At 49.8% G+C, this 25,213-nt stretch overlaps 1 protein-coding gene across 5 annotated transcripts in view; it reads left to right on the top strand.

The window, feature by feature from the left end:
• The window catches only part of SAG (S-antigen visual arrestin), a 34,991-nt gene that overhangs the window by 2,166 nt on the left and 7,612 nt on the right, over window positions 1–25,213 (top strand). For all 5 annotated transcript variants that reach the window (XM_008690322.2, XM_008690324.2, XM_008690321.2 and 2 more), the window contains exons 2-11: window positions 5,538–5,672; window positions 9,882–9,942; window positions 11,922–11,966; window positions 13,643–13,836; window positions 15,416–15,475; window positions 16,921–16,997; window positions 17,928–18,063; window positions 19,000–19,084; window positions 21,120–21,192; window positions 23,182–23,319. In XM_008690322.2, coding sequence (XP_008688544.1) covers window positions 5,598–5,672; window positions 9,882–9,942; window positions 11,922–11,966; window positions 13,643–13,836; window positions 15,416–15,475; window positions 16,921–16,997; window positions 17,928–18,063; window positions 19,000–19,084; window positions 21,120–21,192; window positions 23,182–23,319 — 944 coding nt within the window. In that variant the 5' untranslated portion in view covers window positions 5,538–5,597. The remainder of the gene's footprint in view (window positions 1–5,537; window positions 5,673–9,881; window positions 9,943–11,921; window positions 11,967–13,642; window positions 13,837–15,415; window positions 15,476–16,920; window positions 16,998–17,927; window positions 18,064–18,999; window positions 19,085–21,119; window positions 21,193–23,181; window positions 23,320–25,213) is intronic.

Genomic DNA, 25,213 nt, shown 5'->3' with positions numbered 1-25,213 from the left:
GTGTTTATTGTATTATTCCAACTTTTCTCTATGTTCTAAACTTCACAATACATTTCAGAAAGTGCAAAACTCATGGCGGGAGGCAAATCAGTGGTTGCCAGAGATTGGAGGGTTGGTGGAAGAGTTGACCGAATTGGGGGGGCAGGGAACTTTTGGGGGGATGGAAATGTTCTGTCTTAACCATAGTGGTAGTTAAACTCATCACACTGCACTTTAAAATGGGCAAATTTGCTTGTATGTAAAGTATACCTCAATAAAGAGGGAGGAAAGAAGAAGGACATCTTAATATCCAAAAATGGAGGACTTCATAACCTTAGAACAAAGGAGGACAGTCGTTTACAGTGAAGACATTTTGCTCCATGACAAAGCTTACAACAGTGCCTTTGTTTTTCTCATTTTTCTGTCAAGCAGAGACAAATTCAGCACAGACCAGAGGCTGGGAATGACTACCAGAGACTACATTTCCAAAAGGCAACCCACCCCCCAAGTTTTCCCCACCTGCCAGGAATTGGCAGGTCAATGACTGAAATCCGTCAGTCTGCACCCTCCCAGCGACCTGGTGGTAACAAAACTGTGAGAATGGGTGTCCCAAGAGCAGCCAGAGCTGCAAGCAGGTCCCGGATGCTGCAGCCTCTCTGGTGGGGACATGAAAAGACGCACCCTGGTCATTTGTCTTCCTCTTGTTGGCATGTTTCTAAGGGGAAAATCAGATATTCTTTTAAATTCTAACAATGTTATCTTTTAACCTTTCTGCTATAGGAGAAGTAAATGACTTGCAGAAAAACTTTAAATTACAGACAAGAAAAAAAATTTAAAAACAAGTAAAATTTGACATACCCACCACACAGAGACCATTTAGTTCCTTAGTACGTATCCTTGCAGATTATGCATGTAATGCATATATGTGTAAGTATATATGTGTATATATGTGTAAGTATGTATGTGTATATATATGTGTAAGTATAAATAAGTAGGCATATATGGGTACATATACACACAGTGTGTGTGTTTGCAAGATGTGGTCATATTACACATGCCATCCTATGACCTTTGTGTGGTCACAGTCTCTACCTTCTCGAGATATTACTGTCTTACACGTCACCTAGACCATATTCAGATTTTGCCGATGGACCCACATGTCCTGTAGATCCTGTTTTTCAAATTGGAGATCCAGTCTGGGATCACACGTTACATCTGGATGTTGAGTCCCTTGAGTGTCTTTTAATCAAGTACCTCCCTTTTCTGTGACATTGGTTTATGAAAGGCACCAGCTACTTTTCCATTCATCTGATAACTCTTGTGGTGTCTTCTAGCTTGTTCTTCTAGTCCCTGCATTTCCCATAAACCAGAAGTGATGTTGAAACACTTAATGGATTCCAGTTCACCCAAGGTGATACATCACTTCTGGTTGGCACCATTGTCAATGCTAAGATTGACTGTGGACCATGCCTGGTCCCCCGCTGCGCAGCCAGGCTCGCACCTTGTGATGAGCCCAGGATCCATTTACCATCACTGTGGTGCTAATGGGGACAGCCATTTCTCCATCAACTCTTCACCTGATGGTTTTGACCCCAATGAGTAATCTTTGTTTGAGTCCATCATTTCATCAGTATTTTAAGATGGTACTTTTACTATCATTCAGCTATGATAAGACCAACAGATCTGGAGACAATGGCCACTGAAAAGATAATTTGTTACTTAGTTCTCGAAAGGAGGGGGCAGCCCATGCCACACAGGATCACCTGTGAAGCACCAGGTTTGGTCAAGAGGCAGGGGGATGGAGGGGAAAACATGGGCAGGAGACTTCTTGTGGTTTCCATAGGAAAGAACTGGTGAGGCAAGATAAGCAGGTTTAAGATTGGAGAGGTTGAATAACTTCATCTGGCGGTGTGGTGACGGGCTCTGTCCAGTTGGCTGAACCCTGGTCTGCAGATGATCAGGTCAGGGCAGTAGTGGATAGTGTGACAGCTTGTCCCAGGAGGAACCAAGGCCACTGAGGCGTCTGGGCTCCAGATTGGTTAGTTTGCAATTTGTTGTCTCTTTGGGAAAGGGGTAGCCTTGGAGGTGCAGTCTCTCCAGGGTCCAGATGTCAAAGCATCAGAATTACAGAAAACAGGGTGCACCTGGCTGCTCCGTTGTCAATATGAGTCTTGATCTCGGGGTTGTGAGTTTGAGCCCCATGTTGGGCATGCAGATTACTTAAATAAACAAACAAACATTTAAAAAATACAGAAAATCAAAAGTCATGATTAATCCAGAGTTGTCAAAGCATGTTTTTCTACTTCCATCATTCCTTTTGCATTTAGTAGCTGGCAATTCTCTGTTAAAAAAAAAGTTTTCTCCCTTAGAAATTAAAAATATTGTTTCTCAATTTTAGCTATCGTCAGCTATCACACTGTTGCAATCCAGTGACTTGTCCATGTGCTTTAAGCATATAGTAAGATCCCTCTTCTAGATGCTGGAGATGGGATAGGTGCAAAGAGCCAGGAATCTCTACACTCCTGGAGCTTACGTGTGAGTGGCGAAGGGCGGGGGGCGGGGGGAGAGGCAGGAAACAAGATACACAGGTTCTCCTGTATGCGAGACAGTGACAAGTGCTGTGAAGAAAAATAATGCGGAGGAGGCCGCAAGTTTTGGGTGAAGTGGCGCACGATAGGCTGCAGGATGAATGGGGTCACATTGAAGTAAAGACCCAAAGGAATTCAGGAAGCAAACCAAGTGGCTCTCTGTGGGAAGAATGTTCCAGAAGGGGAAACAGTTAAGTGCAAAGGCCTTGAGGCAGGTTTGAAGGAAAGCAAAGAGACAGGTGGGCTGGAGCCAAGTGGGTGAGGTAGTGAGAACTAAGGTCAGGGGTGCCCGGGTGGCTTAGTCGGTTAAGCTTAGGTGTTGGTCTCAGGGTTGTGGGTTCAAGCCCCGCATTGTGCTCCATGCTGGGCGTGGAGCCTACTGGAAAGAAAGGAAGGGAGGGGAGAGGAAGGGAGGGGAGGGAGGGAGGGAACAAGGGAGGAAGGAAGGAAGGAAAGAAAAAGAAAAGGAAGGAAGGAAAGAAGGAAAAAGGAGGGAGAGAAATGGAAAGGAAAGAGAAAAGGGAGTCAGAGGTAACAAGGGATCAGATCTTGGGGGGCCTTTCAGGCATTGTCCAGGCAAGGAGGAAGCCACTAGAAGTTTCCACAGATGCTAACATCTCAAACGTTAGAACAAGCTTTCTGCTTAGACTTGCTTCATTCCCAGACACCATGTCAAGTTCAATATGTAATGTGTTAATGGCCACAGTGCCCCATCTGTTTATTCCCTGAGTGTTCTTGGAAGCAGCTGTTGAATGCGACGGTGAGGGACACAACAAGATGGGTCCCTTCCCTCTTGGAGCCTAGAGTCAAGTAAGGGAAGAGAGACCATACAGTAATCTCCCACACAAGTGTCAAATGCCACCAACCCAGCCTGGGAGGGAGGTTGGAGAAGGCTCCCGTGAGGATGGGACTCCTCTCTTCCAGCATCTGAAGCGTGAGAGGAATCAACAAGTGAAGAGAGAAGAGGATTGTTCTAGGCAAAAAAAAACAGTGTGGGGGAGCAGGGGGAATGTGGTGCGGGACAAAATGGAAAGCAGGTGCCCGCAACCTTTCTGAGAGCCATGGGAGATGCTAAGCAGAGAGAACAGATCAGGGCTCGGAAGGGCCCTCTTCCACTGTTGAGAAGAGCCTGGAAGCTGGAGATGGATAGAGTCAGACAGCAGGAGACATTATGGCCCAGGAAAGCAGAGGGGGTGCTATGAATGCAGGGGGAGGTTCTGGGGATGAAAAGATGTGGACAGATTCCAGAGACACTGGGGAGGTGGGGTGTAGGGGGTTGAGGAATTGACAAGACTCGTCTCCATAATCAATAGGGCGTGGGGTAGGGGAGAGGAACCTGTCTAGTTCTGATGTGTTTTTGGAGTAATGTTGTTGGGGTCCAGAGCCGATGGCCAAGAAAGAATTTTGAGATGTCTTTGTTGCAAAAACGTGGTTTCATTAAAGCATGGGGACAGGACCAGTGGGCAGAAAGAGCTGCTGCCCCGGGGTTGTGCGGAACAACTGATCATATACTTTGGGGTTGGGGGAAGTCAAGACAAAGGGAACTTCCGAAAGGATTTTCATATGCTGAAGAAGACTTACAGGATACTGGAGGCCTGGCTATTGTCAAACTAAGGTAGTTTTTCTCTCCAGCAAGGCATTAACATTAAGACAGGAGCTTCCCGGAGGAACATTATACTCTGTCTGCCTCAAGTATTTGTCAGTGAGCTTCAGGTTATAAGGACAGTTAATTTTATCTGCATTTCCTCCTGCCTTTGTTTCCCACGTTTGGCTTGTAGAATACCAGGGTTCATCTTGAGGTTGACATTTCTCCTTGACCTTTTTGTTTCTATCCCCACCCCCAAGGTTGCATTAGCGGCCTGCTGAGTTTAATCAAGTCTGTCGAACACTGGAAAATCCCCTGTCCTGGTGATACTGGGAGTGAAGGGATAATCAGTCTATTTCCAGAACCCAAAGAGGGTTAGGATAGAAAGTAGCTTTTCTTTAGCTCTCGTCCCTCCCACCACGCCTTCCCCACTAGAGCTCCCGCATCTGTGAGCCCCTCTGGAAGGAGAGCAGAGGCCTCTGCCTAATGCCTAGAACTGCTGAAACCACCAGTTCACCCGTCTCAACACTAATCCCATTTCCACTCTGCTCCTTAAATGGGATTTGGCTTCTAGACATTGAGACGTGGGTGTGGGCCCCCACTCCAGGTTCCCTACAAATTCCCCCACGCACGTCAGCCAGGGGCCTCGGTGGGGTCATCTGGTTACACAGAGCAGGGGCCAGCCGCTTGCCCCGGAGGGACAGAGCCCCTCTCCTCGCCTCGCCTCCCGGGCCCATCTGACTGGCTGCGCAAGGTACATGACTGCCCCTGGCCCAAGGCTTCTCAGACCCCGGGGCAGGCAGAGGGAAGAGCAAGGGGCAGGACGATGGGTGTTTTCCTGTGCTCAGTCGGCCCCAGTTTCGCCTTTTCCATGTGGTTTCACGGACTTTGCTTGTTAACGAGACTCGGTATGCTGAGGTCCAGACAGCTAAGACGGCCTTTCCACTGCACGTCATGCTGGGCAGCAGTGGGAGAGTGGGACAGGACTCCTGGGGATTTAACATATTTTGAAAATGATATTTGTGAAGTGGTATGGTGTGGTTTTGGGGAACCTTTCCTATTCTAATTGCCATGGGACATGGTTGTGATAGAATTTTAAATCCAATATGGCCAAGTGTGCTGACACCAGAGGCTAGTCAGGAAGTCAGACTTTCCAGGTGAGGTTTACTAAGAAATGTTTGAGGCTTATTGGGAAAAAGAAAACACACGTTCTAGAAAAAGCCCCCCACGGTGTCACACACACTAGACAGAGGCCTTATTTCATCAAACATCGGTATTTAAGCAGATACAAGGAAATGTCTACTGGGCGCGCGGCATCTCACATGTAGGTTTTATACCCAGAATGTTCTCGACCGCACATTCAGCATCATTTTACCCTTCTGCAGCCCACTGACGCCTGACGCACACCCCGAGGTGGAAGAAGCCAGCTGCCAGCAACACATACCATGGCAGCCAGCGCGAAGAGCAGCAAGTCTGCACCAAACCATGTGATCTTCAAGAAGATCTCCCGGGACAAGTCGGTAAGTGGTACAGAAAGGAGGGGCTTGATGGAAAAAAAATTTTTTTTAAAGGAGCTTTTTCAAGAATAGACACGGGGCACCTGGCTGACCATGCAACTCCTGATCTCATGAGTTCAAGCCCCACATTGGGTGTAGAGATTACTTTAAAAAAAAAAGAAAAGAAAAAAGAAATAGACACGATCAACACCAAAATCCTGAGAGGTTGTGTTCTGTCTCTATTTGTGATGAATGATAAACGAGACATAATCGAATGGCTGAATTGCACACATCACACATACAACTTCTTTTCAGTCTTCTAAAGAACTTAGCCCTGAGACCCTTAATTTTCTCCTTGTCTCTTGTCCCCACCCCCTTACTTCCAATTTTATTTTTTTTCCTAGCTGGCCTTGAACCAATGACTTACCATTTCAAACACTGCTTTGTCGATACTAATTCGCGGGGCCCTTTGTCATCTCGCTGCCTGCCTGGGGAAAGCCCCAATGCTGGACCAAGGCAGCCCTACCTTCTGTGTGCCAATCCCAGCCGCCATGCTTCCAATCCTCAATGGGCCTCAGGGCCACTGGGTAAGGGAACACACCCCAGCTGCATGGCTGCCAATGTCCTGGCAGCTCGTGTGCTCGGCAGAGGTGATGCCACTGTTGGCTCCAGCTGGGGCGCAGCAGATGGTCTAGATGTGCCCATGAACTTCTGGCATGAGAGGCCTGACAGAAGGTCACCCCACAGCCTCCATGGATGGGGTCTTCTTGCTCCATTCAGTGGCTTCTTAGGGGCCGACAATCTAGCTCGGCGCCATCCAACTCAAGCTGCAAATGTTATGTTAAAGCGTGTAGCAGCCACATTAAAAAAGAAGAAACAGGTGGAATTCCTTTTAACATGTATTTTATTTAACCCAGTGTATCTAAAACACTATCATTTCAATGTGCAAATGATATAAAAGTTATTGATGATATTTTACGTTCATTTGATAAGTCTTCAAAGTCTGGTCTGTATTCTCCATTTATAGCACTTGTCAGTTTGGAATGGCCATATTTCAAGTGTCCAGAAGCCACCTGTACCTAGTGGCTACTGTATTGGACAGGGTGGATCTAGATCACCCTTCTGGTTCACTTCTGAGACCTTCCCGCAGAAGGGGTTGAACTTTTGCTTTCAGAGGCTCTTCATACAATTGACTCAGTCTGCTCTTTACTCAAGCACCTTAGCCCTGGGGACTGTTTCTGTTACTGAGTCAAGGTGCAGGACACAGAGAATCATCATCAGCACAATTAGGCACTTACCCGGCACATGCAGTTCTGAAAGTGTGATTACCTAATCAAGGGACTTCTCAGAGCTCTATTTTCTGTGCTTTGTAAACCTGAACTTTGGACTTTTCCTTTAGGGTTTCTCAAATGATAAGCCTTTGTTGGGCCCAAAAGAAACTCTCTGATCCTCATAGTACAACACAAGAGAAACGGGTTTGCACCAGGCACTCTCTGCCCTTTCGGCTCCCAGCTGAGGAACTCCACTTTGGAGTGATAATTTGCAGACCCCTCAACCATTGATTCCCCAAACTCTCTCCCAACTTTGTGTCTTCCCACGCAATTTGTCTTGACTTCTGACAGAAGAAGAGAGAAGCCACTCCTGCCAGGCTGTATCATTTTCCCATTTTTTTCTTCCTCACAACTATAGACATCCTTTGAATCAAGAAATTTAGAATTTTTGTATATGGGGGAAAATCCATTCGTTAATGTCTCACATATTACGACTATTCCAATTGCAACCTCTTTATGGCTCCAGGCATGGTGCACCAGGAGCCCTGGGACCATTTCTCTGTGATTCTCTCCACTTTGCCCTCTGCTGTGATCTTCAGCCTCCAGCTGGTGGCAAGATGGCTGCCCTAGCTCCAGGTGTCTCACCCTCACTTTCTTCCTGAAGAATGAAAAAACTCTTGCTTCCTGGTGTCTCTTCTTAAGAGTGGGAAAATATTTTCCCAGTAGCCCTCCAGCAGACTTCTTTCATATCTCATTGGTCAAAACTGGGTCACATGCCCACCCTAAATGGATCAGGCCAATCAAGAACCATCCTCTGGGGCTGGCCTCCTCTTAGCACGGGACCCCATGGGGGATGGTGAACCCTGAACATAATTGGCAACTTGTATCCAGGAAGAAGGGAGCTTGGTTTGTTGGTTGAGCAAGCAGCAGGTGGGCTGCAGCTCCACATTGTTCAGCCCTACTTCTCTTCCTGCTCCTGCCCCTTCCTTTCCCTTCCCTCCCCTTCCAATTGCAGCAGAAGACATGCCTTTGCTCCCATCGGAGGTTCATGCTATTTACACCTGGGTCAGGGTCCACCTCCTCCCCAGAGCCCCCCACTATCAGCCTCTCCCTCCCTACCAGTACTTTGCCTGAGCGTAAAAACAAGTAGGGACCTCATGCATCTTAAAGACAACAACCAACAAACTCCCCTTGACCCTATTGCCTTTCCAGTTCCTCTTCCTCCACAGCTAAAGCTTAAAAAAGAAGAAAACACACTCTCTCCACCTACCTTCAATCTTCCCTCCTCCCAACCTCCATCACATGCCTAACTGGCTTTCCCCTTGTCCATTCATTCTCCACTTTGCTGCCGATGTCTTCTCCTCCATAAAATGGGACTAATTCCTATCTCACAGAGTAGTTGTGGGTTTTCAGTGGAAGAATGTAGTCAGTGTTGAGCTTGGCGCCAAGCTTAAAATGCTTCAGTGTTGGGGGCGCCTGGGTGGCTCAGTTGGTTAAGCATCTGCCTTCGGCTCAAGTCATGATCCTGGGGTCCTGGGATTGAGCCCCTTGCCGGGCTCCCTGCTGAGCAGGGAGCCTACTTCTCCCTCTCCCTCTGTTCCTCCCCTGTGCTCTCTCTCTCTCTCTCTCTCAGAAATAAATAAAATCTTTTAAAAAAATGTTTTAACATCTTCCTAGAGTCTTTAAGGTTGGGTCCTGTAAGACCCTTTCCGGCATCAGCCTGTATCCCCCTTTGGTCCATTCATGTGCAGATGAAGCCATTGGTTCCAGAAGCATTCTCTTGATTCTGGGCTTTGTATACACTGATTTTATTTTTATTTTTATTTATTTTTATTTTTAATTTTTATTTATTTTTTGGTCCAGAAGACATCCTCACACCATCCAACACCTACTTCCTTCCCAGCCACCTGACTATGTAGTTCTTTGGGTGCTTCCATATCAATATTACAAATAACCACGCAGGTATAGGGATTTGCTCCAGGATATCTGATACGAGGGGGTGGAAATAGATGACTGAATGCCAACAGAAATGATTCTGGGAGTTCATGGATGTAAGAATACGAATTTAAGAGGCTTAGGGAAGAAGGGCCTAGGTAGAGTGTATGCAGTCACTCACTGGTGCCCTTTGCAAATGTGGATTAGAATCCTGTTGTGCACCAGGTACTGTGGTAGAAACTTGGTGGCTGAAAGATGAAAGAATTCCTACCATCAAGGCACTCATAGTCCTGTGGCTTAGAGCAGTGAGTGATGGTGAACGAGACCCGTGCTCTCCCACAAAGGAGGTTGGCCAAGACCTTCACTGCTGAGGACACAAAACAGGAAGAGGACCGAAACAGCAGTCATTGCCCCCCAACTCCCCCACCTCTCTTGCTCAGAGCATGGGTTCTGGTGTACCTGTCTGGCAGCTCGCCTGGTAGGATTTCAGGAACTCTGGAACTCCTGCCTCTATGCTCAGTTCAGAAATTCTTCTAATGAGGAGGGCAAACCTTTCATTCACAGCCAGAAATAAGAGGCTTAAATGTTGGGAGGAGCCTCAGTTGCATTAAGTGTAACTTTCCACTAAAGTGTTATTAGTGAATTCAACAAGTAGCCTGGTTAATGTCAGACCTGGGCTTGGTGGGAAAACGTGGAAGAACAGAGACCATCCAAAGGGATCGGAACACTTCCTTGGACCACATTTATGGGACTGAGGAGAGAGTGCAACTTGCCTGTAATCCATAGTCTCCGCCCACAGCCAAGCGGGGAGACAGGAGGTGATGGGCAAACTGCAGGGAGGGCAGCAAGTCTCCTCAAGATTAAGCAAAATGTGTCAGTTGTTGCCAGGTTTGGGGTTTTTTTGGTTTTTTTTTTTAATTGTTGCTGATTTTTTGTTTTGTTTTGTTTTTGTTGTTGTTGCTGATTTTTAACATGAACGTGCTAGTGTTGTTTGGCCACTTAAAATCCGCATCTGTTCTTCCTACAGGTGACCATCTATCTGGGGAAGAGAGACTATATAGACCATGTTGAACAAGTAGAGCCTGTGGGTAAGTTGAGTTTGGAGTAAGATTTTAATTTTAATGCTGGTTTTCCTTAAAGCCATCAGACAACTGCTACTTTTGTATTTTTTCAAGTTGGCTTCGCTGATAATCTAATCAAAGAAATGCAAATTAAAACATCAGCGAGGTAGCCACTGGCTGACTGGAAACAATTTCGGAGTGTGGGGGAGACAAAGGACTCGTTTCTAGACTATATAAAGAAACTCAGCAATAAGAAAGACAAAATCCAATTAGAAAATGTGCAAAAAACGTGAAAAGCAGTTTATCGAAGAAAATATATGGATGGCAAAGAAGCCCATGGAAAAATGGTCAACATCATTATCCGTTAGGCAAATGCAAATTAAACCACAATGGATCAAAATATCATTATATACCCGTCAAAATAGCTAAAATAAAAAATAGTGACAATACCAAAAGGTGGTGAGGATGTTGAGAAACCGGATCATGCATCCATTGCTGGTGGGGATGTGAAATGGAACACCTACTCTGGCAATCAGTTTGGCAGTTTCTTTAAAAATTAAGCCTATACTTATCATCTGACCCAGCAATTGCTTTCCCAGGCACTCATCCCAGAGAAATGAAAACTCACATCTACACAAAAACCTGTACGCGATTGTTATGGCAGCTTGATTTGTGATCGCTCCAAACTGGAAGGAACCAAAATAGTCTCTCAATAGGTGAATCGGTTGAAACGAGCTGTGGCGCATCCGTACCGAAATTCTACTCAGCAGTCACAAAGAACGAGCCCCTGATACACGCAACAGCGTATGGACCCCCAGGGCATTATGCTGAGGGGGAAAAGCCAATCTCAAAAGGCCATATGCTCTATGATTTCACTTAGATAACAATCTAGGGATGACGAAATTATAGGAATGGTAAACTGATCAGTAGTTGCGGGGGGGTGGGGAGGCGGGGCAGAGGCAGTGCTAAGGATGGATGGTGGGGGAGGGGCTGACCCAAGAGCTAGCTCTTCCGTGAGGGAACTGTCAACTTCCACAGGAGGTAAAGTGACTTAGAACTGTACGTGCACTGTACCGCGTCAGCTTCCTGGCTTCGATATCGTGCTACAGTTATCCAAGATGTAACCATTGGGAGAAACTGAATGAAAGATACACAGGGACGTCTCTGTACTATCTTTGCAACTTCCTGTGAATCTATAATTATTTCAACTAAAATAGCTATTTTTCAAAGGAGAGAGTGTAAAAAAAACCTGGCATTTCTAGGCACTTGAGAATGAGAATGTCCCTGAGCAGAGCGCTTTCTGGAAGGTCATTTGGCAGCATGTCATCAAAAGCCAAATCCAGTTCTACTGTTGACTGATACAAAGATGTATCTGTAAGGATGTTCATCACAATATTCATGATAATGGGGGAAATTGGAAATAAATGCCCTAACTAGAGGGGGTTAATTAATTATGGTACGTCCATTCGATGGAGCCACATGTGGCCATTAAAATGATGAGTACATATTGTGTGTGTGTGTGTGTGTGTGTAAGAAAAGATGTTTGCAATATATAGTTGTATGAGAAAAGCAGTTAACTGAACAGTATGTATAGTGGGATCTCATTTTTTTAGTAAAAACATCCATATAAGTGTATATACATTTAGTAAAAAAATTCTGTGCCAGTATCTTGACAATGGGGATCTCTGAGTGGTGGATATTTGGGCGACTTTGTTTATTCTTTGCTTAACTTCTGTTTCTAATTTTCCTATAATGAACATGGATTACTTGTGCAATTAGAAACTATAGAGAGGGGCGCCTGGGTGGTTCAGTCGGTTAAGTGTCTTGACTCTTGATCTCAGCTCAGGTCTTGATCTCAGGGTCGTGAGTTCAAGCCCTGCTTTGGGCTCTGCGCTGGGCACGGAACAGCCTTAAAAACAAAACAAAAACTACAGATAAATATATAAAGAAGGCCTCTGGTCTCTTTCATCTTCTCTGCCCTCATTGCTCTCTCCCTTTTGGTTTAGATGGTGTCGTGTTGGTGGATCCTGAACTTGTGAAGGGAAAGAAAGGTGAGCTGGGCTTCTGGTCCTCCCAGGAACAGGTCAGGTCTGGTCTCTGGGGAGGAGAGGCCGGGAAGCAGTGGGTGCTCTCTCGCACACCCATCACTGCCAGGCCCTGTTACCCATCACTGCCTCGTATAATCTTCAGGACACTGTTATGTTCACATTGGAGCTCACTGTCCCCATTTCTCAGATGAAGGTAAAGACCCAAGGGAGCCACTTGTCCAGGGCAGCAGGATAAGTAAACGGCGGATGGAGTGTAGAGCGCAGGTCTGTGGGCTCCATCAGCTGTGTGCGTGCCCTGTGCCAGTGGCAAAACTCAGGAGGGCTCTTCGATGGGTTTATCCCAAAAGGGGGAAATCGAGCTTGCTGGAAGGTTCATTTTCTTTTTACACTGACTGTGCTGGTTCTGAAGGACAGCAGCACAGCCTCCTTGCAGATCTCTGGCAGCTGTGATGTGTGGGGCAAGTAGTTTGGTACTAATGACAATTGTGTAAACTAGATTAGGGCAGACCTGAGTTATCCTTATGATAACGTCACTGAGTCAGTTCCATTCTAACTATGCCTTTTTGAGTGGTTGCTACTGGCAACCACAAGGAATGATTCCCAGCCCTGGATGTGTCCATGGGAGCACATCAGATGTCGGGCCGTCAGCACTGAGGGGGCATGGCAGAAATGGGGCTGAAAATCACCTCTTCCGTTGCCTCTCAGTTCCTCCTGGGTGCCGTGCTTCTCTCCAGCACCTGGAGGAGCCTGGTTTGAGCCCTGAAAGCCCACGCCCTTGGCCGGAGAAGGGCACCTGCTCTGAGGGAAAGGAAAACAGTGTCCAGTGAGGGAGGCATAAGGCCAGGTCATCTCTGGGCACCTTCCTCTCACAAACATTGGATAAGGGACAGGCCAGCCATCAGTGGCTCTTCTAGGCTTCGTGGTGAAGACACAGACAAAATCCACAACCAATGACTTCTAGGGACTTGGGGGGGCCACTTCTGCTAATGCTTTCTGTTCAAGAAGAATGCACATTGTGTGCTTTTGTTTACCCCATTAAAGACTGTTATAAATAGTCCTCACCCAAAACCTATAGTTTCGTATAATCCTTTCAGTCCACTGTAGGCACAGATTATGTCTGTTTAATCAGGTTGAATTTTCAGAGGTGGTGACTTAGAGAATGCTTGATGAGTTTCTGAGCAAGGTGAAAGACGCGTTTCTGGGATTTGGTTGCTTCTCTTCTCTTTGTCCACGAGCCCCTATCCCGCTGCTCTGGCCATCCCCTGTCTGGCTTGGGTCTGTCTTACTCCCTAGCACTGTTTCCCTCTGCTTATCACCTTCACTCTCTGTTAAAAGCCTCCTGAAGTCCCCAAGCAGGTGGGTCCAGAGAAGGGGGTGGTGGGATGGAGGACACAAGGGGAGTCTGTAGGCAATATCTGTGGTTCATGGAGGTGCCTCCCCGTCCTCTGACTCACATACGCCTTCAGAGTAATCAGCACAAGCCCCAGGGAAGGTGCTGGATCTCCAGAAGTGTGCGGCCTGGCTGGGTGGCATGGTTCTCAAACCCCCTCCCCTCCCGAGGCTGGTGGGTGGGCGCTGCGGAGGGGCGGGCAGTGGCCGGGATCGCTCTGTGCTCACCCGGCCAGGCGGGGGCGCCATGCCTACAGGGCAAGCCAGCCCTCCTCTCGTCTCCCTTCCAGTGTACGTATCTCTGACCTGCGCCTTCCGCTACGGCCAGGAGGACATTGACGTGATTGGCCTGAGCTTCCGCCGGGACCTGTACTTCACTCAGGCCCAGGTGTTCCCACCTGTGGAGGCCACCGGGGCCCCCACGAAACTGCAGGAGAGCCTGATGAAGAAGCTGGGGGGCAACACGTACCCCTTCCTGCTCATGGTGGGTGATTCCTCTCCCCCCCAGGTCCCTGCCCTGATTCCTTTGCCCACAGCACCTTGCAGTGTGACCAGGAGTGAAGGAGAGGGGACGGAGCAATGACTTCACATTTGCGGGCCTCCAAATTGCATCCTTGGAGGAAATTCTAGATTGCACGGGCTGTGATTGTCTTTTTTTAAGTCCTTGAAAATAGCCTCTCAGCCTTTGAAGGCACCACTTCAACCTACGGTTTAAATATTTCCCTTCATCCGACCACCTAATTATACGGGCTTGTTATTCCTTCACTTGCACATCTATAAAAAGAAAGACGTGCCCCTCGGTTGGCCCGGACGAGCTCTAAACATGAAAGAGCTCCCTGCGGGACAGGAGATCGTACTGAAGTCAGAAGTCGCCTGTGGCCTTGACGGCTGGGCCGTGGGTCACTAGATGAACAGCCCCATCTCTCGCCGGGGGAGTCCCGGCTACCCGCGGTGTCTCCGAAAGACTCGGGCGTGAACTCAGTCTGGGGAAGCTGCCGCGACCCTCTTTACTGGCCTATTCGAACATGTGTCTTAAGATTATCCATTTCTCCAAAGTTACATGGGTCAGCCTTATCAGGGAAGGAAATTGTGACACAGCTGCAACACGAATGAACCCTGACAACATCAGACTGCGTGACAGAAGCCAGATACACAAGGACACCCGAGTGTCTGATGCCAGTGGTCACGTGGGAGACCCAGAGCAGTCAGATTCAGAGACGCAGAGCGTGGAGTGGTGTTCGGGGAGTTAGCGTTGCCTGGGGGCGGAGCTTCAGTGCGGGCGGTGGAAACCTTCTGGGTGTGGATGGTGGGGGTTATTGCAGGACAGTGTGGATGTACTTCACGCCACTAAACAGTACGCTGGAAACCTGTCTTACGTTGTACGTACTTAACAACTTTTTTTTTTTAATCACTTAAAAATCATTTTTGTGGTCCTGCGTGTTCTCATGATCTGGTACTGGGAGTTTGAAGTGACATCACGTTGTAAAGCTAACATGCCAACACGTTTCAAAAACCTTAAAATTGTGATTTTGACCTATAATTCCCTTTCTAGCAGCATAGCCTGTGGACTTAATTGGATAAAACTGTGCGGAGGTGGCTGAAGAAGGCTTATAGCTACGTTGTTTATTATGGCAGAAAAGTAAAGTACCATTGAATGAAGCGCCAGCCAACAGAGGGGGCTGGCTCAATTAAATTTGGTGTTAATGAAGCCTGAAGAATGGCAGAGCTCACGGTGCAGAAAAATGGTTATAGTGCATTCTGAGGAGGTTTAGAGCAGGGGTGGGAGCAAAGCAGACAGCAGGACACGTGGCATCATGGGTCTCGATTCTGTAACGCACACACGTGTATGTACATATTTGTGTGTGAGGGAGCCCACAGGACACTTGGAAGTTCGTATTCATGATGTTACTCTGGGTATTGGTAATACAGGTGAACATGGTTTTTTGTGGGGTTTTTGTTGTTGTTTTGTTTGCTTCTCCTTCCTTCTCCCAGTTTTGTACATCAAGTGCATGTTACACGTGGAGTAACTGCCTCTGAACGAAAGGATTTGTTTCTTCCCACAGTTTCCTGATTACTTACCCTGTTCGGTGATGCTGCAGCCAGCCCCGCAAGACATGGGGAAGGTCAGTTCCAAAAGAAAGGCCATGGATTCATTCATTCCTTCACATAAAATAGCCTTTTGCTGTGGGAATTTCAAACATGCCCAAAAGCAGAGAGATGTTATAACGAATCTGTTGCTTGTCTTCAGCAGCTGTTAGCCAGGACGGAGCCTGGGGACGGAACAGTAGTCAGTCCCGCCCCTTTTGGGTCCCACAGGTCACTGGGGAGAATCAGGCAAAAACGAAGTAACAGGTGTCTCCAGGGCCCATCCAAGGACGGTAGGCACTCTGGAGAACAGGAGGCTGGTGAGAGGCTGGTGGGGTGGTTGTTCGGGATGTTTAAAGAAGGCCTCCCCAGGAGGGTAAAGGTGAAGCCATGCTATCCCAGGGGAGAGCGTTCCAGGCAGAGAGGGCACGCTGCCTGGTATGCTGGGCCAGGTGGAGCAGGGCAAAATGGCCAGAGCAGGTCAGAGGTGTGGAAGGTGCGGGCCCCATAGATTTTTTCAGTGAGCGGGGAGCCACTGGTGGGCTCTGAGCAGTAGGTGCTGACTTCAGCTTCCCAAGGGCACCCTGACCATGGCGCTGAGAGGGTTTGGGTGGTCCAAGCACGAGCGCCTCAGAGGGGAGAGAAGCAAAGGAGCTGAGTGTGCGCCGGGAGGAGCCACCCAGGCGCCCCTCATGCTGGTTTATTTTTAAACTAGATCTCAGAATTGTCATGATTCCACGGCTATAGAACCAATGAGGCTGTGGCTCATATGCCACCGTCAGTACAACTGACTTCATGTCCTTTAGCCAATTGCACTTTTTCCCTTGGGGCGGTCAGTGAGCACGGTGCCCACCCCCCCACCCCCCCCACCCCCCGCTGTGCGGTGGTGCGCAGACATGAGCAGGCTGGGGAGGGGCCGCGCGGGGCGGATGCATTTGTTCCGCCCACACAACATACTGCTATTGAGTCAGTTTAAAAATCAGAAGGCTTTGCCCCAAATTCCATTTCCAGCTTGTTTGCGCAAGTTGGAAGAGCTGCCAGCGCCGGGCCCCCGTTCAGGCGGGGCCACGCCTGGGTGCAGCCGACCAGCCCTCCAGGGTTGGCGGCCAGTGTGGGCAGTCGTGGCCCCCCTGCCAGCCCCATGAGCACCTGCGTCTAGCCCCTGCTGTGGGCGGGGTGACCTCAGGGACATGCATGCGGGATCACATCTAGAGGGACGGCTAAATGGAGTCAGGGAGGGCTGGACACCGTACGTGATGTCCCTGGGAGCTTGGGGCCACAGCGCGCTCCTCATCCTGACGTCAGTCTTACGTTCTTTCTTCATGTGGCAAATCTAACCTTCATGGGGTAGCCCTCGAAAGGATATGGCTAAGACAGAAAGATGAGGTGCCACATAACATCCCTGTGGGACGTGAGACCCCATCCCAGCTCCCGGGAAGGGAGGTGCTGACTGAAGCCTTGTCTCTTCTCTTGCCCCCTGCAGTGCTGTGGGGTCGACTTTGAGGTCAAAGCATTCGCCAGGGACAGCGCAGAAGACGAAGGGGACAAAGTGCCCAAGAAGTAAGCATGTAGCTGTGGGACATGGGGCGGCACCCAGGGTGGGAAGCAGCCCCTCACTTCAGCTCCGTGCGGCGGAGCTCCCTGCACAGGGCTGCGTGGCCAGGGAGATGGGGCCCACCCGCCCAGGAGTCAGGACGTCTACACATGGGGCGGGGTCAGTGGCTCATCATTTGGGGGAAAAAAGGAAAATGGCCCAGGAGCTAGCAATCTCAAGGTTCACATAAGCCTCCAGCCGCCCCTGGATTCCCTCTCTCCTTAGTTTCCTTCTTCTCGGTAATTCCTCTACTGTGATAAAATACACACAACGTGAAGTTTACCGCTTTAACCGTTTCTGAGTATGCGCTTCGGAGGCATAAAGTACGATATCCACTGTGTTGTGGGGCCATAGTTACAGCACTGTCCGCTGTCCGCACCCCAGATTGTCTACACCCAGAACATTTCATCACCCTGAGCAGAGGCTCTCTGCCCGTCAGAGACCCCTTGCCTTCCCGCCCTCCCGGGCCCCAGTGTTCACTTTTCTTCTTGTACCTGAATGATGTTTTCCATCGTGCCCTCAACACTCTCCTCACGCTCAACACATGCACGTGGAGGCTTGCTGTCATAAACAGCACCTGAAGGAAGTCACGTTTGTGGAGAGCGTGGCAGCTTGTCACATGAGGCACACACAGCCCCCGCCCACCCTGGGCTGTGCCCTGAGAGCTGAGGGTGACAGTGACCTTGAGCCCACGCCAGCCAGCTGGTGAAACCTCAGAGAAGGGACCAGAATACAGGTCCTTGAGGCCCTCCCCCACCCCAGCATGGGGTGCCTCCCTCCTCTGGTTCCCCCGTCCTCCCTGAAGCATCACAGCATGAAGACGGAGAGAGAGGCCTGGACGCCCTCCGAGGGGGCCCGGCGGTAAGCCCAGACCTGTCCCCGCTTGTCGTCTGCAGGAGCTCCGTGCGTTTACTGATCCGGAAAGTACAGCATGCACCAGCGAAGATGGGTCCCCAGCCCCGAGCTGAGGCCGCCTGGCAGTTCTTCATGTCCGACAAGCCCTTGCACCTGGCTGTCTCCCTCAGCAAAGAGGTGAGCCGCGGGCTGGCACTGCGCCCCGTGTGGGAGCAGGCCTGGGGCCCACTCTGCCGCGGGTATGTAGCAGGTCATCTGTGTCTAGGCCATGTTTGTAAATAATTGGCTTTTTCTCATAATTTGGAGCTAGTAAAGGTGACCCTTAGCAGAGGGTCACACTGGCCACATCCATGGCACTGCCAGTCCTGACCAACGAGGGGGAAGGGTGGTAGTTTCCACATACCCCTGAGCCAAGCCATTTTTGCCCCCCCTGTGGCCCCCACAGGTGTCATTTACTAGCTCTGATGGGTGTAGTTTTGCAAATTGTTTACTTCCCTGGAAAATGTAGATTTCCATGTAATGGTGGAGGGGTGACCGAGTCACGTGTGAATGTCGTCTCTTAGGGTTGTCATGGTGAAGGAGGGTGAAGAACCACTGGCCGAGGCTGTCTTGGGTCCCTCTGGTCACCCAGGTCATGCACACCTGATGGCAAAGGCTCAGCGTACTGTGTGTATATGCATGCCCGTGCGTGCATATGTGTGCAAGGGTGTGCCCACCAGGGCCTGGATCATGTGGGAATCACTGCTGAGGAGAGCTCTGCCCCTGGGCTCCCCACTGATTCCCCTTCACACACTTATTCTGCTCCAATGGCCTTGTGATTCCACTCGGGACCCCCATGGCCACAGCTGCCATGACCCTCAGAACTGGGCATTCCAGGTGGGAGCACCCGTGCTCCACTCCTCCTTGGTCACCGCTGTCCTCCTTAGTGCGCCACAGACGAGGCGCACCGTGTTCCAGACCCTGGCTAAAGGAGCCCTTTATCTTCCTTGAAAGTGTGGGAATTCAGCCACTTTTATTCTGGCTAAAGGACTGAGATAAACCTAGAAAGCCATGAGATTAAAGATACCACCACGCTCTGTTCCACTTTTCTGACTTACCTGCTAACTTTTTCAGATCTATTTCCATGGGGAGCCCATTTCGGTGACCATTACCGTGACCAATAACACAGAGAAGACAGTGAAGAAGATTAAAGCATTAGGTAGGAACTTCTCAATACGGGAAGGCAGAGTCTTCTGGAATTTCTCCATCTGGTCATATTTCCCCAGGGTTTCTCTTCTGGGTGGATAAGGCCCTCCTGGGTCTTTGGAACTGCCTGTTTATCTCTGTTGCCATGCACAGGAGGAACCTAAAGGAGGAAAGACCCTCAGGGGTCACCTCATCCACCTCAAATCCCGCTTAGGGCTGTCTGTTGTCCTGAAACAACTTCCCTGACAGGCTATCCTCCATCACTCCATGCTGTGCCTTCCTGGTTGGAGCCCCTTGCCAGATCCCAGGGGAAGCCACAGGAGTTTTCTTTCTCGGATCAGAATTAATTTTTGTGGACAGAGGCAGCACAGCGTGGTGGGAAAAGCACTGGATTGGGCACAGGGGGCCTACTTTGTGGGCTCGCGCCGTGTGAGTCCTTTCTGAATCCCAGCTGACATCACAGCACTGATTTCCTGGTCTACCTTCCTGGGTTTTGTGAGGCTCCAGGGATTGGAGGCTGGAAATGCGTTTGTAAATGGTAAAGCCCTACTGTGTCTGCTGCTGGCGAGTTACCACGATGTGATGGCCAAGCCTTGCGTGATACCACACACAAGGCGCACCCTGCCTGCGGTTCTACCCCTTTCTTCAGCTTGGAGGTTGCCCACATACAGGGCCTGGTCTGATATCATGGTTCTCTAGGGGCTACATAAAAAAGACAGGACAGAATGACCAGGCAGGGTGACCTCTGAGTTCACCACTAGCTCAAACAACGCTCAATGACTAAGACGAAGTCAGGCTTATAATGTATTATGGTGACCAACAGTCCTGGCTTGACCAGGATTTTCTTTTTCTTTTTCTTTTTTTAAGTTTTGTTTTTTTAAGTAATCTCTACACCTGTCGTGGGGCTTGAATTCTTGACCCCAAGATCAAGAGTTGCATGCTTTTCTGCCTGAGCCAGCCAGGTGCCCCTTGACCAGGATTTTCGGTGCTAAAATGGGCTACTTCCAGGCAAATCAGGATGGTTGGTCACTTGTGTCACACACCACTTTCCTCTTTCCTTGTGTATGTGCATCATAGATGAGATTTAGGAGTTTCGATGCTTGCGTACTGAAGAATTATTATCGCGTTTTCCTGATGCTTATGGCTTTGTCTTATGTTGGCGTAGTTGATCTGGGTTTGGTCTCTGTAGGACCTGGTATTATTTAGCATGTCATGTGTAGTGTGCAATACAGTGTTCCACAAAGTAGCACAGTTGAGAAAGTATCATTTGATACTTCAATTTTAAGTTATTTCTCAAGGTTTTATGAGTTCTCACATCAAACCCATTAATTTTTGAAAGAAGCCAACATCTGAAGCAAGATGTTAGTAGCTTTCTATAGGCTAGGCACTGTGCTGAGTTTTTCACGCAAATTGTTTCTTTTACTCCTCAAATTTGATTTTAGCAGAGATTAAAAATAATTTTTTTTGATCATCAGAACAACTGTGTAAGTTAGATGCAGTTGTCACCCCATTTTGCTGATGGGGAAATTGAGGCGTAGAGGAGCTAAGTGACTCACCCCATGGCTGACAGCTAAGCTGGGATTTGAGCCCGAGGAGTCTGGCTTCAGAGCCCATCTTCCTACCCATATGCACGAGTCAGGTCTATGCTGCTGGCAGATGGTTTCTAGCTTGGACAACTGGAAGGAGGTGCTCATTAAATAAGATAGTGTTGGAAGGGGCGTGGGTTTAGAGAAAGCACAAATGGTGAGTCCCGGTACACTTGGAAGGATACCCAGGGGTAGGTTCGCCGTGGGCTCAGCGGAGAGGGGTCTCCTAGGAGGTGCAGTTTTAGGGAGTCTGGCTCATGGGTGCGAGCTGCCACAGAGCAGGTTATTGGTGAACAGGAGTGGTTTGGGGACAGAACTCAGAAACCCCAGCCTTAAAGCCAAGCCTGAGAAGTGCACTCCAACAGCATTAGAGAGGGAAGACCCACCGCGGCCCTGGCAGGCGCCATGCCCATGCATGGAGGACCCCACGTCGAATCACCCACCCCTGTCCCCCCTTTGCAGTGGAACAAGTGGCCAACGTGGTTCTCTACTCGAGTGATTATTACACCAAGCCGGTGGCCCAGGAGGAAACACAGTGAGTAGCTGCTTGGGTTTCTATTTCTTGGGTGGCTCAGGCTTCCTTGTCAAGTTCCCCTTTCACTCATCCTGAAGAAGGGAGTAGAATGCTTCCTTTCCTTCCCCTTTTCTCACTTCAAGGGCTGCAAAGAAAGTTAGCATCTCAGTTCTGTTCTCATTCATAAGAGTTCCCAGAGATCTCACTCACAAGGAATGATGGAAAGGAGAGAAATAAAGATTGGAATGTCACAGTGGGAACAGCTAGAACTTTCTCTTGCTCCTTGGAATAAGTCCATAGGAATTTGATACGATTTCTGCCTCCCGGAGAAGGCAAGCCCAGGCGAGGGTTCTCTGTCTTTTGATCTTCAGCTCAATTTGAAAATGTGGTACCATGACAGCCAGAGTCCGATGATATGTCAGTTCTGAGCCCGGCGTCATGAACCTTTTCTCTCCCTTCATTAGACTCGAAAGCAGAGGAGTATCCTGTGATGATGGGATCTTCCCGCTGCAGCCAGAGACCTGCCTGGTCTTGCTGCATGCTTTTCATTCACACACAGGTTACTGGGGGTGACGCCTCCCCCAGAGAGGGTCGCTCGGGCAGGTCTTTTCCTCTTTGTCTCACTGATGTGTCCCAGCACCGTTGTACGCTGCTGAGCTACAGGAAGGGGGCCGGTGAGGAAAGACAAACTGAGTCAGCAAGAGAACATGACGTAAACTTTAAAAGACAATTTTGGAATAAACTATTACTCAAAGCAGATCTGGACCCAAGTTTAAATATAGGTCCAGAGGGGAGGGAGGCAGGAAGGAGCCGTAGCTCATCGGCTGCTCGCTTGGTGCTGCTGGCGGGGGTCTGTTCTCCCTGCAGGTGCAGCCTCACACGTCCTCGGGTCCCGGGTCTCCCTGGCTCACCTTCTGGCATATGCTCAATGATGAAAGGAGAAAATGGTCCCTAGCTGAGGTTTTCCCTCAGAGAGCCTATTATCTGGACTTCTTTTCAGTAATTTGATGCATTTTGGACCAAATGATTCCCAGGACGCTGGCGACCATTGGAGGGTCCCCCCAAGGGTGGGAAGCAGTGAGTCTGAAAGCTGAGCTAGATCGTGCTCACAGGTCTCAGACTAGAAGGCGCTCAGAAGGCTGCAGAACCTGAGTCATTGTCCCCAAACCCTGGGGCTCCCGGGACCCTGGGGCTGACTCCTGGGCCGTGTTTTTAGGGCCACTCCCTGCCTTCTCCTGCCTGGGTACAAGGAGGGAGGATGTGTGGGGCGTGTTGACACTGGCAGCCGGCTGGCGTGGACGGCTCTGGGCGCAGGTGTGGTGGCAGGGTGCAGTGAATGGCAGGCCACCTCTGGAGCCCCCAGGAGCCAGGGAGGTTCCCGAGTTGGAGAAACCCTCGCCGCTGTGTCCCCAGCTCCATCCCCGACCTGCAGACCCACAGTTTGGCACGGGTTCCCTGTGCCTGTCAGAGGCTGACACCTACCACCTGACCAGTGACCCAGTGACAGGGCAGAGCTGGGAAAGACAGAGCATGTGTGCCTTGAACCAAACCAGCCCGGTCCGCATGGCTCACAGAGGGCCCCACCGCGTCCTCCTCAGCAGCCTGATCCTCCCGATAGCCAGCTCTTGCTGACAGGCGACGTCCAGCTGAGGCTTCTTGCTGGCCCTGGCCAGATGGCCTGCAGCCCATGGCATGGGTGCGAAATCTTAGGAGGAGACTGCTGTGGTCCCTGACCCTTGTGTTCGTCAGTCTCATTTAGCCCCACAGAATACTCTAGATTTTCAGTGACTCAGAGGAAGACGAGGGACTTGCTGCCAGCCTGTTTTGGGATGTCACTAATATTTCTCCTAAGGCAAGTGCACAGATAATCTGAACCACCTTCCCTGTGAGTCACAGGGAACTTGGATCCTGGAAAGTGCTTGATGGCAGATAGGGTCTCATGGGACTGATGGTGGCTTTATGGCCCTAAAAATAGTTAGCCAAATATCCTCTCTGTGTTTCTTCCTACAGAGAAAAAGTGCCACCAAACAGCACTCTGACCACGACGCTGACCCTGGTGCCCTTGTTGGCCAACAACCGTGAAAGAAGGGGCATCGCCCTGGATGGGAAGATCAAGCACGAGGACACGAACCTCGCCTCCAGCACGATGTGAGTCCTTGTAGCTCAGGAGACAGGCCCCCAAGACTCACGCAGAGGTAGTGCTGGTGTGTTCCCCTCTCGTCTCACCCCCGGGCTCACGGGCTCACATGGAGCCTGACGGCTGTCACTCCAGGTGCAGAGGGCAGACTCAGTGGCCCAAGCAGGGCCCATGCTCCCTCCCCTGGTGCGACGTGGTGGTTACAGCAGTGGGCTCTGGGGGCAGTCTCCTGCCAAACCCCGGCTGCACTGCTTACCGTCTGGGCTGCCCTGGGCAGATTATTTGGGCTGCCTCAGAACCTCAGTCTTCCCGTCTGTTCAGTGGGGTGCTGCCTTTTCTCATGTTTATAAGGATTATGGGAGACAATCCATGTAAAATGTGGTGCTGGGTACACAGTGAGCGCTCTAGAAATGTCAGCCATTACCTTCTAAAAATATCATTAGCTAGTGTAGTGCCCTAAGCACAGAAACTGATTAATGCAGGGGCGCCTGGCTGGCCCAGTCAGTAGAGCACACAACTCATGATCTCGGGGTCATGAGTTTGAGCCCCACGTTGGGCATGGAGCCTACTTAACAAATAAAAATTAAAAAAGAAAATAAACTGAGTAATGCAGGTGGCTGCATGCATGATGGAAACGTCATTTATTCATTTCTACCAGGAAAGGTAAAGAACAGGAGGTCATGATAGCTACAGATGTCAATTAAATTTCAATGAACTAAGCACTGCTCTGCTGACCCCAACTCAAAGAACCACTGGCTGGATTTCGCCAGCAGATCTAGCACAAACCGGAGGGAGGCTTCAAGGTCAACTATCCACTGCCACTTCTAGCCATCCTTCGAGGCTTCCGTTCCCGGAGCATGTTGGTTGGTGAGCGCTGAGTGCTTGGGGGAGAGCTCGAGGCCCACTCCCTGCCATCCCCCGTGTGATGCCCTGGGGTTCCCTCCGTGGGCCCAGTAGGCCACCTGCAAGGGGATGCCATTGGGAAGAGGGTCTCCTGTTTGACCTCCATGACCCCAGAGCTCAGCAGCACATGTTCTCCGAGACAAGAGTGGGGTCAGCAAACATTTGGCAGGAGGCGGAATCATGGGAGTCAAAGAATTTTTTGAGGATAATTTGCCAAGTTGGTCTGTTCGATTCTAAGGCACTTTGGTGAAGCTCTGGGAGAGCGACTGGCAGGTACGCTGACACTGGATTGGTTTATTCCAGGGTGTGGCCCTCGAGACCCCAACAGTGGCACAACTCGTTTGTAAAAGCGCTGTATGGTTTGTGGACTCTTTCACAACCATGTAAGTCTTCCACACTTTTGTGAGGAAGGCAAATTTATACTCATTTTATGAATGAGGAAATCGAAGTTCAGCCAGAAGGAGAGGCTTGACTAAGGTGTCCTTGTCGGTTAACGACAGAGCAAAGGCCACTCCTAACCCCGAGTCCCTCCTTCACCCCCAGCTTCAGGCTGCCTTCCAGGGCCCTGGAAAGTGACAACCACAGCAGAACCCGGATTAGCCTATCTTTGTGTGTGTGTGTGTGTGTGTGTGTGTGTGTGTGCGCGTGTGTTTGTGAGAGAGAGAGAGAGATTGAGAGAGTGAGCGAGTGGCGGGTGTGGAGAGATTCTCCCATTCAAGGAAGATGGCGGAGGGGAGGCCTGCAGGGTATTCTCAGGCATGAGATGAAGCACATTCTCCCCCCAGCTGTTTGGACCCCGTGCAGTATAAGTCAGACAGTCAATCCTAGGAACAGGGTGGGGTCTCAGGCTTGCATCCCCTTTTAGTCCCCTTTGGTGTCAACCTCTCTCGACTGAGTGACCACAGTCCAGGATTCTAGATAAAGGCATTTGCCCTCCATAAGGAGCTCCAGGCACTAAGGAGCCGATGGAGTCTCTGGAGGGCATTGTGGCCCTGGGAGCAA

Source organism: Ursus maritimus, unplaced genomic scaffold, assembly GCF_017311325.1.
Source record: "Ursus maritimus isolate PB19 unplaced genomic scaffold, ASM1731132v1 scaffold_1, whole genome shotgun sequence".
Lineage (NCBI taxonomy): Eukaryota > Metazoa > Chordata > Mammalia > Carnivora > Ursidae > Ursus > Ursus maritimus.
This window is presented reverse-complemented; position numbering and strand designations above follow the sequence as displayed.